Consider the following 17,196-nt stretch of genomic DNA (forward strand, 5'->3'; position numbering starts at 1 on the left):
TATCCATGTCACAAAATTAACATGTAAAACCGTCTCACAAAAGTTTTTGTGCACATGAAGTACTTTTAAGTCCAACTGCAAGAGTGAGAGATTTTTTAAAAATAAAAAATGTCATTAATTTAATATTCCGCCCATATATAATGCTGCATTTGATTTTTCATCCGTTCATATATATAGTTCAGTTTCAATACTTAATATAATTTTTTCCAATTTTTTTTACTATTATCTTATTAAAACACTCATTAGACATTATATAAAAATAGAATAAAAACTTTATTCATAAAACTTATTTTTATATAATTTTCTTAATATGTGTAAAAACACAAGTAACTTATTAGACTGGAACCCAAGACTTATTCGACTTTGGGCCTCGCCTTTGCCTCGGATTCTTGGCAGGTACATGTCAATTACTATGGGGTTCAGAGTTTTGGAAGGTGCAAGGGGTAGACAGTAGATGGGCCTGTGGCCTTGTGGTGCAGTGGAATGATCCTCACCAACCAAGAATCCCCAACTGCCCATTTCTCCTCCAAATGTTGGCAAACTTTCTTCTCTCTCCCCATTTCCACGATTTTCACATTCTGCCATCTCTGATACGCTACGCATTCAAACCTCCATCCGTGCAATAAGCAGCCCGCATTGAATTTGTCTGTAAGCTTCCAACACCCATGTTTTTCATTGACTTCTACGTGCATTAGCTGCTGCTTCTTTTTTGAGCTTTCTGGGTTTTGTTCAAGTTAGTGTCTTTGTTACTATATTTGCTTTGGTCCCGTTTGGCTGCTGGTTAACATCCCCTCTTCTAAAGAAAACATACGAACTTAATTTGAGTCAGTCGCTTTAAAATTACTCAAATCTTCAATTTGTTTTGTTTCGACTGTCATTGATGTTTTTAGTTAGATTCGAGAATATAGATTAGTTATTCAGATTACCTCCCATCAACAATATAGATATGTGATTGAATTTTTTTCTGTAAAGATTGGTTTTTTCTTCCCCTGTTTTGGTGCTTGGACGTCTCAAGAAACAAGAATTGTGCAAAATTAAAAGAACTTGGAAACTTCGAGCAAGATCCCAGTTTTCCGACTATTTCCATAACTTTTTTTGCTATCTATTTCCATCACTTTTCATACATAAAAAAAGACCCATTTTTTATTTTGCCCCCTTGATTTCAAAGATATATTTTATCCTTGTAAATTCTGATTTTCAGTTTTCTTGGTCGGTTTTCAGGGTTTTTCTGGCAGTTGAATCTGGTTTGAAAATGAGGAGGAACGAAACTTTGATATGTGCTCCATTAATGGCTGACTCAGTGGACCAGCTGGTGGAGTTGATGCACAAGGCGAAGTTAAAAGGAGCTGATATTGTAGAAATTAGATTGGACCATTTAAAGAGCTTTGACCCTCAATTCGATATTGAAAGATTAATCAAAGAGTGCCCATTGCCTACTCTCTTTACTTATAGGTTGATCTGCAGTTGCCATACATGTCTCTTTCTTCTTTCTTCTTCCTTTTGAATTTTAATTCAACCCTCTAACTGCTACTTGCCACTTCTCCCTCTAGGTCTGAATAATTTTTTCCAGTCAATATATAATTTTTATGGATAAGATACCCACGCACATTTGTGTGTGTATAGATGAAATGATGAAGAATTTCAGCTCATTAATAATATAAGTGGAAAGGAAAACAAAGGAGTGAAGGTTAAGAATTTCATTGTGTACAAGTGTCATTGAGAGATTGTGTCAAAGGAAAAGATTTTAAACTTATGTGGGCATAGGATAATTCTTTTTGGCAAGATTTTCTCTTCGAACCTTCACTTTTCTGTACCACAGGTTTGTAAGTGTATTTAGAGCACAAGATCTGTGAATTGTTTTGATTATTAGATGGATAAAATAACAGTGAAAAAATCAAACTTGCCAGTTTAAAATCACTTAAAAAAAGATTATGCACGAAAAAGTGAATAAACAAACGTGTCTCAGAGTCTATTTTGTCATTGATGTAATTTGATTTGATGAGATTCATTTATGTTGGCCACTAAAAATGCCACGATGGCTGTAAAATGTTTGACTTCATAATCATATCTTTACATTCACAAGTTATTTCGACAGCAAGTTGCAGAACATGATTGTGAGACCCCTAGACTAACTCGTGGACCTCTGGTCCACATTTGTATGTAACTTTTATCTTTTTTACCTATTAATAACATGACTATTGTTTCTGATAAAAAAAAAAAAGATGTGAGCATATGCGCATTGTCATTGATTTTAGAATTGCATCTTATGTCTATTTATTGCCGTAAGCAATTCTTTTGCATGTTAGTAGGGTATAGAAAATATTATCTCAAGAACCTGACTTCGTAGTCTTTACTAGACCAACGTGGGAAGGTGGGCAGTATGACGGTGATGAAAAAAGTCGTTTTGGTGCACTTCGAACTGCCATGGAGTTGGGAGCTGACCACATTGATATTGAGCTCAAGGTCCCTTTGCCTATTTAATGTTTAATTATTTAAGGATGCCACTATTGTTATATGGCTAAAGTTTCTTTCTTGAAATTTTTTTTAACACTGGTACCACTTGTTGTTTAACCAAACAAGGAAAAATGCAAGTATTGTTCGCAAGATAATCTGTGTGAGTTTTGAAGTCTCTAAAAGATCTGCAAAGATCTTATACTGTCAACTTCTTTGAAGGCTGCCGATGAGTTCAACAAATTTATGAATGGAAATAAACCTGTAAAGTGCAAAGTCATAATTTCGTCGCACAACTACGATTTTACCCCTTCAGCAGAGGACCTGGGGAACCTTGTTGCCAGAATACAAGCTGCCGGAGCTGACATAGTAAAGTTTGCAACTACAGCACTAGATATCACTGATGTTGCACGAGTTTTTCAAATAACTGTTCATTCCCAAGTAAGTTTGAAAGCCAGATAAAATCATGCACTTTCTGTTCACCTTTATTTTTTGCTTTGAGATGTTTTCACGAGTTGTTATTATTCTCTCCTCTTTTTTTTTTAATCACTTAATATAACTTTTTTCTAATCAAATGATAGGATACAACTTTATTTATTGCTTTGAAAATGAGCCAGAAACATGTGCTAAAGTTTCGTGATCTTCAGGTGCCCATCATTGGGCTGGTTATGGGAGAAAGGGGATTGATGTCAAGGATACTTTGCCCAAAATTTGGTGGATATCTCACGTTTGGTACTCTGGAACCAGGAAAGGTATCTGCTCCTGGGCAGCCAACAATAGAGGACTTGGTTAGTTTATACAACTTTAGATCAATTGGTCCCGATACAAAGGTATTTGGGATCATTGGGAAGCCTGTCGGTCACAGCAAATCACCATTACTTTACAATGGAGCTTTCAAATCAGAAAACTTTAATGGCGTGTATGTATATTTGTTAGTGGACGATGTTGCAAAATTCTTTGAAACCTATTCCTCAACAGATTTTACTGGCTTCAGGTAACTATTCAACTTCTGTATTGTCAGCTCTATGAATTAAACAATGTATGGGAAAGAGTCTCCATTAAATCTAAATGAAATTACCAAAATTTTCTACATCATTAGAATTTTTCTGTCATCGATTCTCAAACCAACTCACAGATGAAACCAACTCACAGAGTTGATATTATTATTACCCCACCATAGACATTAACTCTTAATATGTTTTGGTTCCTCGTCTTCATTTAAATTGTTACGGTTAGTACTATGCATCTGGCCCTAAAGTTGATTTGTTGTCTAAATATATAATTTAATGAAATTGGAATATCACAGCTGTACTATTCCTCATAAGGAAGTGGCACTTGCCTGTTGCGATGAAGTTGATCCTGTTGCAAAGGTAGCTAAGGAAATCTATACCGACCTACTTAATCATGCTGATTCATGTCATTGAGTCTATTGCATTTTGTTTGCATCTAAATTTTCACATGAATTCTTGCTAGACGATAGGTGCAGTTAATTGCATCATCAGGCGACCTGATGGAAAGCTGTTTGGTTGTAATACCGACTATATCGGTGCAATTAATGCTATTGAGAATGGACTTCAAGGTTCTTTCCTTATTTGCTGGCTAAGATGTTTTAACATGACATGAAGTGCTCAGTTTGATACGTTTGTATTATTTCTTAGGTTCGCATAATATTGCCAATGAGTCGCCCTTGGCGGGCAAACTGTTTATTGTCATTGGTGCTGGTGGTGCGGGCAAGGCGCTTGCTTATGGTGCAAAAGAGAAGGGAGCAAGGGTCGTTATTGCTAATCGAACCTATGGTTAGATGCCCTTTTACATGAAGGCTTTTTAGTTTATGTTTAGAAATACACACTACAGTTGGATCACATGGATTGACAAAGAACCTTTTAGTTCCTTCTGAGTCTACTTCAATTAATGGACTTTGTGTGTTTCACTGAGTTTAGCACCAGTGAAAACCGCCCATTCTCAGAGGGTTTGAGTCTGTTGACTACTACTGGGATGTGAAGTTTGAGCATGTTTATATTTTTATTTTTATAAAAGCGTTCTACCCGTTAAAATTTTGCAAGATCGAGCTAGAGAGTTGGCTGAGCTTGTTGGAGGGCAGGCTCTGTCTTTTGCAGAACTGGATAGTTTCCATCCCGAGAGTGGAATGATACTTGCAAACACAACTTCTATAGGAATGCACCCTAAGGTCGATGAGACGCCTGTTACCAAGGTTGGTGAACTGTGTCTTTCTTATTTCACCAATCTTGTCTGCAAAGGTGGAGCCGATAAATTTTTTTGAATATAAGCAACTTATTGCGCATGCTTGGAAAATTTCATGTTATCCAGATTTGAAGATTGTTGTAATCACTCATTTGCTTCAGTAATGCCAGATTATTAGCCTTTTGTCTGTTTGTTCAGGAAGTTTTGAGATATTACGAGCTTGTTTTCGACGCTGTATACACCCCCAAAATCACTAGGCTTTTGCGAGAAGCTGAGGAAATGGGAGCCAAAATCGTAAGTGGAGTAGATATGTTTGTTGGACAGGCCTATAATCAATATGAGAGGTTTACCGGATTACCAGGTTAGAAACATTATACATCTTTTATGACAGTTGATGCCTCCTGAAATTCTGACCACATAAAAGTCCAAGTTCATGACTAAAAGTCCAAGTTCTATGGCAGAATATTTGAAATGTATAAAAGAAAACACATCGTTGTTGACATACTACTATCTGATTGCAGCTCCAAAGGAACTATTTAAAGAAATCGCGAAAAAATATTGATGGCAAGGTCATTACAGCTTTCCTCTTCATGCCATTCCTCGGTTTTCATTTTACACGACCACGACACCTGTTTCGGTTATCTTGATGATTCTGGACCTGTTTCGGTTATCTTGATGATTCTGGCATAACAGAGTATTAGTTTATTTCGTGCAAATGAGCAGCATTTTGTCTCTGATCGGTGTTCAACAGTCCTCAGCATGAAAGGCCGCTCGCCATCTGGTTGGAACTTGATTTGTCGACTCGAATTCAGCAAGTGGCTTCTCTCTGTTACATAATTGTTACATCCCAAGGATTGCACTCGACATTAGCGACTGTACTGTGAGAAATCTTTTTTTTTTTTTTATCCTTTTCTTTTTTATTCCCCAAGTGGTTTTGTATTGCTCAAGTTTCTTGGATCTTGTATTAATCATCCTAATGGATTCCAAATCCTCCCAGATTGTCGTTTTCTTTCTTTCTTATTTTTCCCCATTTCAAAAAGAAAATTTTCTTACATCATTTTTCAGGTAAAGATCCTTCCATCTGATTAGAATCATCTTTTCTGGAGAAATCAAGAAGCATATAATTTACGCAGTCGGGGACTAAATGAAAAATCATGTTCTTCAGTAAAATATGATTCGGGTATGCAATGTTCATCGAAATGTTTGGCAAGTTTCATGCTATTCATTGTTCGAGCATTCGTATTTCTAAATGACCCCTCATGTTCGTTTGGTCGAAAGATCAAAGATTTAAGAAAGTATCCAAGGAGAAGATTGAATTTGAATGACTAATTGAGATGTGAAATCTATTTTACATATTTTGTTTAAACAAATAATAGATTTGAAATTATTAGCTTCAAATTCATCCATCTAAATGTAACCTTATCTAAATTGGATTGATGTTACATTTAATGTGATGAATTTGAAATCCATAATACCAAAGTAACGGGCACGATGCGTGTATTTGATTAAAAAAAATCAGAGAATGAAGTAGTTTTAAATTTTGAAAATGAAAGTTGTTAAATTTTGAAATTGAAATTGTTGGAGAAAAGATATATATAATATAAAGAAAAATATGGTATATATAATTGGATGATTAGAATATGTTTTGATAACTATAAAAAAGTTTCACCATCTTACCAAAACTAATTAGTAAACGAGGTTTGATTTTAAAAATATTATATATTTATTTGTTTTTCTGACAAAATCCACTTGAAAATGGATTTCAAATCTAAACTGGTTATTTATGGAGTCGATTTCAAATTCAACCAAAGACCAACACGAACTCATTCGAAATCCTCCCTCAAAATGTCCCTCAAATCCAAATTCAATGCAAACACGAAGGATTTGGAAATGAGTTCATGTTCAAATTGATTTGACTAGTAGAAATTTGAAATACATTGTCAAATATATTATCTATCACCTATCTAAAAGAGTAAATAAAAGCACAAAGTGTTACTATTGTGAATTAACGACTTTGTCTTTTTATTCTTTCAGGTGTAAAGTGGTTAGGATAAAAAAGAAAATTTTTTGAATATTTATGTTGTTTGTCATTCGTAGTATGATGTGAACGTTCAAATTTGATTCATAAATCTTTTATTATAATGATTAATTTTATTTATTTTCGCATTTACGTTCTTCATATATGTTCAGACATGCAACGCACGCGTCTATCGCTAGTGAATTAAACAAGCCAAAAGATTTATCATAATGAATTTGAAATAATTAGCTTCAAATCGGTTCTCAATTTGAGAAAATTTTACGTGAACTCGGCTGGGCTAAAACTATCAAGCTAAGATTTTAAAGATCAATCTATCCCAACAGCATATAATCAAGCTTCGACTTCGACCCATTGAGACACATTATCCATGTGAATTGTGCAGTATGTGACATCGGGGATGAGAAATGCAAGGCAATTATCATCTTTAATTTGCTTTCTATAAAACAGTATATATTTTTCAGTGATAAATTTAAAATTTATTATAATATTAAGTCATTTCACAAATGTTTCTTTCGAAGCCCCGACGAGATATCAAACTCCCTCAAACCTCTTGATAAACATATTCTTTTGCCTATAAGTCTTTCAACTCCCACTTTTCGAAATGAAACCATAAATTAAGTCAAACAGATTCTTCGCCGGAGCAATCCTAATGATGTATACATTTTGCAGACGAAGTTAACCGACGAAAGAGATGTATTTTTGTTATGCAAGATTACAGGTGGGCATATGCACACCAATTAGAATCTGTCATTCTATCAATGACTGCTTGCCTTGGTAGTCTTGTGAATAAGAATATACTCCGGCAGCAGGTGTAGCAAGACTAGCTGCAGTTCTGGAGGGATTAACCTCATATGCCGATTGTGTAGTAGCAGATTGCACACCATTTGAGCCCGGGGGAGGCCCTGCTCCTGAAATTGGTGAAGGCGCAACCATAGTCGGAAGTATTGGTACCCCGTTGGGAGGTAGGGGAAAGGGTGAAACTGATGGAGGTTGCATATTTACTGGTGCTGCCATTTGTGTAGCTGCATAACCTAAAGCATTCATTACCAGGTTGTTGAATATGATTAGAATCAGAGTTCCTCCTGTCATGTTTTAATACAAAAAATATGTGAACAGGTATGGCCTGCTGCCTGCATACCAGAAGCAACCGGAAAAGGTGTTGGAAGAACCAGAGGCCTGACACCGAAAGTAGATTGTGGGGCAACCCCGCCTGGAATAGGCAACATCGGTGGGGGCATGATAGGTACGCGCGGCCGTCCCCCTGGGAAAGCAGCAAGATGTTGATTATAAGCTGCACCAATCTGTTGGTAAACTGCCGCCTGCCCAAGATGCTCCTTGATCTTTTGATCGATCAGGATCTGTGTTTGCTGCTCCTCAAATTTTTGGTAGTAAGACCTTATATTTGCCTGCATGCAATGAGCATTCGACATCCCTTGTTAATTAAATATAATAGATTTCTGAATCAATAGTCTACTACAAATTTTTTATCTTCACCTTGTGTTTGTAACCAGCATTGTGCTGCTTTCTGACAGAAGGCTGGGAGAGTTTAAAAAATGTCAGAAATATATCCTCTTGGCGATATAAATGCGAAAAGATTGTGCATGAGAATGACACAAAATGAAATATTGATTCCATTAATCAACTGTAGACAAGTAAATCCAAAGTCTTATTTCTTAGTTATTTCAAAAAAAAGATTGTCTTATTTCTTAGTACATGCAAGTTGACATGAAATATATCAATATTCAAACAGATACTGTGATCCATTCTGAAGGATCATGCAACATAGAGCATTTGAGAAAAGATTTTAGCATAACAATGACCAGCAGGGAAACACTAATGCCTCAATGGTGTACTATAGCCATGAAAGATGCAAGTCACTGTTGTCAGCATTTGACACAGATATATTGAGATATTAGTTATGTCATTCTGCTTTACAACCTGAAGTGAGAGTGATGGAGTATCTGTGTCACAATAAAAACTAACACATAATAAATAGGAACTTTACCTCAATAAATAAACTTAACCGAGTTTTCCTATTATTGATCGCTTGAGGACGGACAATTATCATCATTATAAGTTTATTTTGCAGTCTACGATGGCAAGCTCTCACCTATTTGAGCACCGGGTCACTCATTCATTTAAATTAAGACCAAATTAGGCGATTCACACCATGACACTGATGTGTTACAAGTTGGGTATAGAGATCTGTATCACATCAGGAATGATAAATGGATTTTCATTCTGATATATCCAATGCTTCAATGAATCCTAGGATTAAAGTTTTTTTTTTTATTCATGTACATAAAATCTTGAAGGCCATATCTATTACCCTGCCAAGAAAGTGGGATTCGCAAGGTAACTAAACATCTAAAAGATCCCACTCTAAACTAGTTCAAGCTCAGACCCATCCATATACTCTCACAGCAACAACTATAAAACTTTCCAGAGTTGTTTCGTCAAGCACCCAATTATTAATCTAGATAAACTAAAAAAATCCCGCTAAATCATTTTGCCAACCATATTTCTGAACTCATCAACTGAAGGCATTGAATTTCGCGGAATCACATTCCAGCACGGCAAAGCCTCTTATTAAAATTTAATCTATTTAACAAAACATAAACTTTCTTTATCAAAAAAATCCAGACAAGTGTAGCAACACCTACCTCCACATTTAAACAGACAAAATGAAAAATTAATGTGCCATCAGAATAATAATTCCCTCTTTTACTAAAATCAAAGAGACTCATAATTGTTGCTTGATTGGTTAAATCTCAACTAAATCAAAATAAAATCGAAAGTTAAAGTACAGAAAGTGAAATCTCACAGAATCATGCGTCAAATAAGTGTCGCAGTAATCGCAATAGTACCTACAACCACACGCCATTTCCCATCAGTTTGAAACAAAAAAATTCGCAGGCAAAACCAAACAAAAACGGATTTACGGAACAAATGAGCGAAGATAGACTTACCGTGGCATTAGCAAAAGATATGTAATTTTCAAAAATTTGAACAATCTAACACTTAGGGTTCGGATTGACTATAGTGCAATGCAATAGTGCTTGCGGTTCAGGATTCAAAGTTCAAACAAGGGTTTATTGTTAGAACAGAAGAATGTATAAATGTAAGTGCCAACCGAAATTCTAACGTGTCAGAAGCCCAATATACTAAACGGGCCTTGTAATTGCCCTCTTTAATCAGCCCAACCCAATAATGTGAAATATATTTGCCAATGGATTTACATAATTAGCAGGTGTTGACCTCTAAAAAAAAATTTTAAAAATTATAATCACTTATGTTTAAAGGTTGCAAACATTTTTTTAATGTGTTGCATGTGACGAATAAATAATAATTATCATGAGAAACACAAAACAACAAATACATCAAGAAAATGCCATTAAACTTATGTTGATTTCTATTTTCTGTCATTGCGTGACAGAAAATAAATACATTTCTTTTATAACTTTTTAGATTTTAAAATAGTGGGAGTTTCATCTTCAATATTAGTTCGGCAGAGTACGACAGAGCTTCTATGAAACACTTATCAGCTTTTTCTTAATAAAATTTTAAAATTTTGTAGTAATAAAAAGTTGTTATTATACGATTATTTTCTAATATTTATATCATTACATATTTCATTCATGGACAAAATGTGTAAAAAATTCTCATTTTGTGATTACACTATATAAACTTCTTATATCTTACTATTTTCTTATTTGTATTATACACTAGTATTTTTTTTCATCATCCCATTCTCATTCCACGAATCAGACGATGCCATTACTTCAAATCATCTGCAAAAATCTTTAGATTAAATTTACTGTTCCAATAAATTTCTGAATAAACATAAATAAGCTTATACTCATATATATTGGACCAGACAAAGGAACAGGAAGTCCAGTGTCTTAAATGCTTCTGCCGCAGCAAGAAATCTCAGTCGTTTCACAACAAAGTGTAGTTCAATCTGGTTACTTGTACAAATCAAACATTCTCAATCTAACGCTAAATAAGACATTTATGAACAAGATTATGAAGTATTTTAACTTTCTACAATTGCATATATATCTTCCTAGGACATGATCTCCAAAGCCTCCCTAGCTTTCCCAAGTATGTTAAAGACTGTTGCAGCTATGTGGTACGGCGTCAAACCGGCCTCCATTAGCTGGTCGGCTGGGGATCCATGGTCGATGTAACGATCTGGAAGAACCAGAGGCCTCCACTGCAGGATAACAAATTACACAGACGATGGATTAATTATCCATCACGTTTCATTATATTCGACTGAACTATCAATTTGACAGTTTCAGATGGTCTGTGCAGGATGTTTGCAAGTAAAACATGTAATGAATGCGAATGCATGCATGCCGAAATTTAAATCTGGTGGAACCAAAACCAAGGGGCAGAATTAGAAAGACACAGTCAGACACTAAAGTTGTGGCTTTTTTTCGTAATTTTTTAAGAAAGGCTAAGTTTCACCCTGAAATTCATTGAGCATGATCCAAAAAATTGAGATCATGTCCGATCTGGTTATGTTAATCCAGTATGTTTCTTGAAAGAGATTCAAAACTAGTTGTACAGTTTATATTGTTACCTTCAACTTGCCATCGAGAAGCCCGTCGAGGGCCATAAATTGAGCTACATGAGATCCAAATCCACCAATCGACCCTTCTTCCACAGTGATTAAGACATCATGCGATTTCGCCAAACTGCGAATCAGAGCATGGTCCAATGGCTTGCAGAACCGAGCATCTGCAACTGTCAACCGCAAACCACGGGATTCTAGCAAGGCAGCTGCGGACAAACAGCTCTGAACTGCTGATCCATAACCAAGCAGAGCCACTCTCTCCCCTTCAATCAAGATCCTGCCTCTTCCAACCTTGAGAAAAATTGAGGCAAGTACGATTTCATCACGGCCAACTATATTCTACTTCAACATAAATTAGAGTAGAAGAAAAAGAGCTCAGTACCTCAAGGGGGATCCCTTTGTTTGCAGGTGGCAACTCGACACCTACCCCGTTACCTCTTGGATATCGGAAACAGCTAGGTCTGTCGTCTATGGCAGCCGCAGTTGCCACCATGTGAAATAGTTCAGCCTCGTCAGATGGAGCCATGACTACCATGTTCGGAAGACATGCCATAAAAGCGACGTCAAATGCTCCACAGTGTGTGGGACCATCTGATCCAACCAAGCCAGCTCTGTCCATTGCAAACCTTACGGGAAGCTTCTGCAAATCCACATCATGCACTACCTGGATATGGAACCAAATCCTAAGAAATTCCCCTTTCAAAAATGTAATAAACATCAATGGATGAGAAAACAGAATATTGGGTGTTGCCATTTTCTTGCCTGGTCATAACCCCTTTGCAAGAATGAAGAATAGATTGCGCAAAAAGGTTTGATGCCTTCACATGCCAAACCTGCAGCAAAAGTAACGGCATGCTGTTCTGCTATTCCCACATCGAAACATCTTGTGGGGAATCTGCGCAAGAAAAGGTTCAAACCCGTACCACCTCCCATTGCAGCGTGGATTGCAACTATATCCTTGTCTACTTCAGCTTCGGCAATCAAAGCTTCGGCAAAGTAGGTCGTGTATGACTGAGTTAGGGAACTGGATTTTTGTTGCTTGCCTGTTGCTGGATCGAACTTGTTCACACCTGTAAATAGTACGACCATTAAATGATGATCTAGATATTGTGTTCATGCGCGAATATGGTGCATCAAAAGCTTAAGAGGAACAACTTGAGTTTTTTTGGAACTTTTTGTAAATTTTAAGCTAATAACTTACCATGGTACTTGTCTGCAGCTTTTTCCGCATATGGATATCCCCTGCCTTTCTCAGTCACCACATGGATCAAAACAGGACCAGTTGTTTTAGTACTCTTAACTTCTTTAAGAATCGCCACCATGTCATCAATATTGTGACCATCAACTGGACCAATATAATAAAGTCCAAGCTCTTCAAACAGCGTTGACCCAGAACCACTGATCAGACCACGAGCATATTCATCCACTTTTGATGCAAGTTCATGCATGGGCCCTCCAATCTGCTTAGTAACTCCCTGTGACAATTTCAGACACAATGAATCGATGATTCAAAATAAATGCCATGGACAAAAGGATACTTTTAGCAGTTAATAAGTCCAAGAATAATAAGAACCTTGGCAACTTCTCTAAGTTCTCTGAGAGGCCGGTTGGACTGCAACCTGCTCAGAGCACCACTCAAAGCACCAACAGGAGGAATCGGCCCATCTAAGTTGGCAGTTGGTAAAGAAACTTGTTTGTTATCATTAAGAATAACAATCATATCAGAATCTAGGTAGCCAGCGTTGTTCATTGCTTCATATGCCTGCCCTGCAGTCATAGCACCATCCCCGATCACAGCCACAACATTATTCTTTCTTCCTTTAAGATCTCTTCCTACTGCCATTCCTGCTCAGTCAAGAAATGCGGATAAAAATACCTTGAAAAAGATTTAAATTCCCAATTTGTGTATATATTGTTATTAGATGTATGATACATACAAGTTGATGTATAACATCAGCAATTAAGTAATGACGCGCCTTTCCATCAATAACTTAAAGCATTTGCTCTATGGTTACAAAATGTCGATCGTCATTTCAACATTTATCAAGCTAAATTGATCGGATATCAATGTAACACGAGAGCTTCCATACTCTTAGTGAGGAAAAAAAAGGGTAAAATCACATAATTATTTCTAATTTATGAAGCATGTCTATATTTTTCATCTCTGTGTCGGATCATACCTAATCCAGCTGAGATAGTCGTAGAGCTGTGACCAGCACCAAAGCAATCATATTCACTCTCAGACCGTTTAGTAAAGCCAGAAAGGCCATTCGTCTGCCTCAAAGTTGACATTTTATCCCTTCTTCCAGTCAAAATTTTATGGGGATAAGACTGCGGCGTATAGAATTACACCGTCAAAACAAGGACAACGATTACAGTAATTTCAATTTATACAACCATAAGATATAATCGAAATGAAAAATCACCTGATGGCCAACATCCCAAAGCAATCTATCTTGAGGAGCATTGAAAACATAATGCAGTGCCACAGTGAGCTCAATTACGCCAAGGCTTGAGCCTAGATGACCCCCGGTCTTTGAGACATTGAAAATAACATCGGATCGCAGTTCATCTGCGAGTTGATTCAATTCCTGCACCGAAAATAGTATTCAATAAATGCTCTCCAAGGTTGACGGAAAATATAATAGCTTGACTTTCAAACACTTGTAATAACCTTTATGGAGAGATTCTTCATATGGATGGGATAATTTATAGTATCCAAAAGAGGAGTTGGGGGCTTCTGTGAGTGATACTCTTCTCGTTCTGACAATGACCCATGGACCACGGTAGACTTTTTTCTTGCCTTCAACACAAACATAGCACAAACCATCCATTTCAATCCACTGATTAAATTCCAAACTCGAGGGTGGATCTAAGATTTTCGGGCCGACTTAATTGGATTTATTGGTAGAACTGACACTTGATCTCGAAATAAAATTTGAAAACTTTTTATTTTAATCGGCAGATGCCAATGGTAGACCTCCTGCCTGGCTGAGAGCTCACGAATATCAATGCAAGTATGCAAACAATTGCTTTTAATTTTTCTACACCCCAAACAACATGCAAAAAACAAAAGATAACCGCAAATTCTTGCACGCTAAGCAATCCATTGAATCTAGGACAAAATCAATGAAATGCCAATCTGTAATAGAAATGACAAAAGAGGGAACTTCCTCATCCAAGAACAAGCACATGGAACTCCCAAAACTCAAGAAGAATCTCTCTCTCTCTGTCTCTCTTTTTTTAATCAACAAATCAATACAGAAAAATAAAATAATTACAGACCTGCTTATTCTTGAAGTCGAGGTGGCACTGCAGATCAGTTCCACCCAACCACTGAGAGGCTAAAATAGTATGCTTTTGCCCATCTGCGCCCACCCCCTTGCTCACAGGACCAGCGAAGGGAAATGTACAGAGTGCCATCATATAAATGCTATTTCTATATACACGTATCCGCACACTAAAATTTCAAGAAATCCCAGATAATGTTTCAAATTTCCAAGCAAGAAACAACCTTCACTCTGGTTTTACCAAACAAGAAACGAACTTTACTCTGATTTTTCACAAAGACGCAACTTTACGGGATATGGGTGGTTTGATATGGGCTGTTGCACTTAGAACTCGCAAAGAAATCCTTGAATCGATGAAAAGGAACAGGCTTTGGATGGCGAGAGTAAATTCAGGAATTATTACAGAACAGCGATTTGGTTGATATTTAATCGTCTTAATTATCTTTGTTACTGGAGCACATAAAGCGAAGGAGCCACGCTTCGTTCATTGCGACTTGTGAGTATTTATATAGGGGATGGAATCAACGTCAGAGGAAGACAGTAAGGAGGCAGATTTCCATTGGGCCACGTCATCAGAAATCGTAAATGGATAGAAAGATAATGTGGGGAGTGCATATCTTTCATTTCCACTCTCGAAGGAAACAATTTTCAGTGAGTGGGTAGATCGAAAGGGCTTTTAAAACATTATTATACAGAGTGATCGACTCAAGCCATCTCGTGGGGTGATGCTTGGCTCCACCGGGTAAAATTCGATTTGGGCCGTTCATGGCTCGGGTCCCACATACAGGGGCCGGGCCCCACACATAAAATTGTGTGGGCCCTGAGCTCAGGAACGGTGGATGCTGCATTGGGTGAAATTCACCCGATACAGCATAGAATGAGTCCATATAGTGATGTGTAATATAAAAAGTGCATATCTTTTATTTCTACTTTTAAAAAAAAAATTTAAGTAAATGGATAGTTCGAAATTGTGTTAAAACATTATTTACATTGATCGACACACGCGATATTATGACATGTAAAATAGAGAGTGCATCTCTTTCATTTCCACTCTCGAAAAAAAACATTTTTCAGTAAATGAGTAGATCGAAGAAATTTTTAAAACATTATATACAATGATCAACACATGCGATATCATGATGTGTGATGCAATTTTTGTTTTTAATATAACGGTATTTCAAATTTCTATAGTGGTTTCAAGTTATATTGATGGAAAAGGAATCAGACCGTTATAAAAATAAATTTATATTGTGTCGCATTGACAAACCAAGTTGATTTAGGGAGTGTTTACAATAGATTTTGTTTTTGTAGAAGTGATTAATTTATAGATTATAAAAAAAGTTAAGAAAAATCAAAAGTTGGTAGTGTTTGAAAACAAATGTGAAAATCTAAAAATCAAAGTTTGATAGTGTTTGATAAATAAGTGATTAGAATGATTTTAACAATGACATTCTTATTAGAATCACTTTTGGAGAATCATAATCACCACATGACTAGCTTTTGGATTTCAATTAAGTTAAGCATAAGCTAACACATAATCTAGGTTTAAGAAACACACAAAAATGATTTTTTAAGCCAAAAGCTAACAATCACTTTTTTTTAGTAATGGCAAACACTCCCTTAGTATACATGACCTAAGTTCAATTAATAATATAGATAAGAGCACCTCCAATAGAGGTCTAATTTGTGTGGTTCAAAAAATGAACCTGAGCCATTGGTAGCAGTGGGTTCATTGTCCAAAACATAAACATGGTTAAAATATATGAACCATGTTTATTTTTTGTTGAGAGATCACTCTCCTCTATATAAATAAATACAAGGTGCTGCTAGCATTTGGACGACACGCGCGTGTGCTAGCAACTTTTTAATTAATTTATTTATTTTTTTGTTTTTGTTTATAAGAAAATTTTTGAATTTTTAAAATATAACATAATTTTGGTCTTAGTACTTTTATAAATTATTTTAAAAAATTAATATATCTTTTCTATTTTGTCTTTCTCTGATGTAAATTTATACAAAACTTCTACACTAAAATAGATTAATTCAATAATGTGTTTCATAACAATTCATAACACGTTATAATATTCTTATCGAATGTAAGGAGAAGTCTATGCTACCTCAACCGAGTAGTGCTCGGATGGGGTAGCATAGACCCGAATCATCCTGGAGATCACATGATGTAATCTTTCGAGTGATCTGGGCCCTTGAAGCTGGCAGATCGGACAGTGCCCGACTGCCAACATAGACTCACCCCGGATGTAGTATGATGATACTACTAACATCATACATTAACCAATTTTATTAATTAACCAATTTTATTAAGAACATCGGCCCACAATAGGAAAAGTCAAAGAGTTGCCAATCCAATGGAATGGACGGTTGACAGCACTGAATACATTATTAATTGGGATTATGATAATGGTTATTATTATTTTTAGAATAATTGGGATTATGATTATGAATGTGGTGTGGTGTCCCTTTCGAGCACCATTACAGAATTTGGATGTGATCATTTGGACTTTTCCTAATCCATACATATTTCCATCATGCAAAAGCAATACAGATTATTGGGTCGGGATAATTATATTTTTTGTAAGTATTTTTTTTTTCAATTTTTGGTTTTATTAATGGTA

The 17,196-nt window shown here is 36.1% G+C and overlaps 3 protein-coding genes across 5 annotated transcripts; 1 reads left to right on the forward strand and 2 right to left on the reverse strand.

Moving 5' to 3' along the window:
* The first annotated feature begins 438 nt into the window (after nucleotides 1-438).
* LOC140863326 (bifunctional 3-dehydroquinate dehydratase/shikimate dehydrogenase, chloroplastic) lies at nucleotides 439-5,672 on the forward strand. Of its 3 annotated transcripts, XM_073266683.1 has the most exons (12): nucleotides 439-648; nucleotides 1,222-1,452; nucleotides 2,358-2,463; nucleotides 2,674-2,892; nucleotides 3,099-3,445; nucleotides 3,758-3,821; nucleotides 3,925-4,030; nucleotides 4,110-4,247; nucleotides 4,515-4,663; nucleotides 4,852-5,014; nucleotides 5,175-5,222; nucleotides 5,377-5,672. In XM_073266683.1, exons 2-11 carry the CDS (start codon nucleotides 1,253-1,255, stop codon nucleotides 5,213-5,215), a joined length of 1,533 nt encoding a protein of 510 aa, XP_073122784.1. In that variant the 5' UTR covers nucleotides 439-648; nucleotides 1,222-1,252; the 3' UTR covers nucleotides 5,216-5,222; nucleotides 5,377-5,672. The 3 variants fall into 3 exon arrangements, with proteins under 3 accessions (XP_073122784.1, XP_073122782.1, XP_073122783.1); XM_073266681.1 differs by having other exon boundaries at nucleotides 440-648; nucleotides 5,175-5,672; XM_073266682.1 differs by lacking the exon at nucleotides 439-648 and adding an exon at nucleotides 715-733 and having other exon boundaries at nucleotides 5,175-5,672.
* A 1,484-nt stretch (nucleotides 5,673-7,156) lies between these two features.
* On the reverse strand, nucleotides 7,157-9,796 carry LOC140865232 (U1 small nuclear ribonucleoprotein C-like). The gene is made up of 5 exons (XM_073269798.1): nucleotides 9,661-9,796; nucleotides 9,516-9,558; nucleotides 8,186-8,227; nucleotides 7,830-8,097; nucleotides 7,157-7,722 (listed from the first exon to the last, which is right to left on the reverse strand). Exons 1-5 carry the CDS (start codon nucleotides 9,666-9,668, stop codon nucleotides 7,439-7,441), a joined length of 645 nt encoding a protein of 214 aa, XP_073125899.1. The 5' UTR covers nucleotides 9,669-9,796; the 3' UTR covers nucleotides 7,157-7,438.
* A 687-nt stretch (nucleotides 9,797-10,483) lies between these two features.
* LOC140894536 (probable 1-deoxy-D-xylulose-5-phosphate synthase, chloroplastic) lies at nucleotides 10,484-15,041 on the reverse strand. Its single transcript, XM_073303062.1, has 10 exons — nucleotides 14,559-15,041; nucleotides 13,948-14,076; nucleotides 13,700-13,864; nucleotides 13,454-13,604; nucleotides 12,847-13,118; nucleotides 12,475-12,748; nucleotides 12,036-12,343; nucleotides 11,656-11,937; nucleotides 11,280-11,564; nucleotides 10,484-10,907 (listed from the first exon to the last, which is right to left on the reverse strand). Exons 1-10 carry the CDS (start codon nucleotides 14,697-14,699, stop codon nucleotides 10,758-10,760), a joined length of 2,157 nt encoding a protein of 718 aa, XP_073159163.1. The 5' UTR covers nucleotides 14,700-15,041; the 3' UTR covers nucleotides 10,484-10,757.
* Nucleotides 15,042-17,196: the final 2,155 nt, after the last annotated feature.

Source organism: Henckelia pumila, chromosome 4 (genome assembly GCF_033568475.1).
Source record: "Henckelia pumila isolate YLH828 chromosome 4, ASM3356847v2, whole genome shotgun sequence".
NCBI classification, from domain to species: domain Eukaryota; kingdom Viridiplantae; phylum Streptophyta; class Magnoliopsida; order Lamiales; family Gesneriaceae; genus Henckelia; species Henckelia pumila.

Bases quoted from the DNA above. Each gene is read 5' to 3' on its own strand.
- LOC140863326 (XM_073266683.1), top strand. From the start codon at position 1,253: ATGAGGAGGAACGAAACTTTGATATGTGCTCCATTAATGGCTGACTCA. The intron at 2,893-3,098 runs GTAAGTTTGAAA...CGTGATCTTCAG, and splicing joins AAATAACTGTTCATTCCCAA to GTGCCCATCATTGGGCTGGT. The intron at 3,822-3,924 runs GTAGCTAAGGAA...AATTCTTGCTAG, and splicing joins AAGTTGATCCTGTTGCAAAG to ACGATAGGTGCAGTTAATTG.
- LOC140865232 (XM_073269798.1), bottom strand. The intron at 8,228-9,515 runs GTGAGATTTCAC...AAACTCTCCCAG, and splicing joins CTTATTTGACGCATGATTCT to CCTTCTGTCAGAAAGCAGCA. The intron at 7,723-7,829 runs GTATGCAGGCAG...TGAATGCTTTAG, and splicing joins ACCTTTTCCGGTTGCTTCTG to GTTATGCAGCTACACAAATG.
- LOC140894536 (XM_073303062.1), bottom strand. From the start codon at position 14,699: ATGATGGCACTCTGTACATTTCCCTTCGCTGGTCCTGTGAGCAAGGGG. The intron at 13,865-13,947 runs GTTATTACAAGT...TTTTCGGTGCAG, and splicing joins TGAAGAATCTCTCCATAAAG to GAATTGAATCAACTCGCAGA. The intron at 13,119-13,453 runs GTATGATCCGAC...TTGACTGAGCAG, and splicing joins GACTATCTCAGCTGGATTAG to GAATGGCAGTAGGAAGAGAT.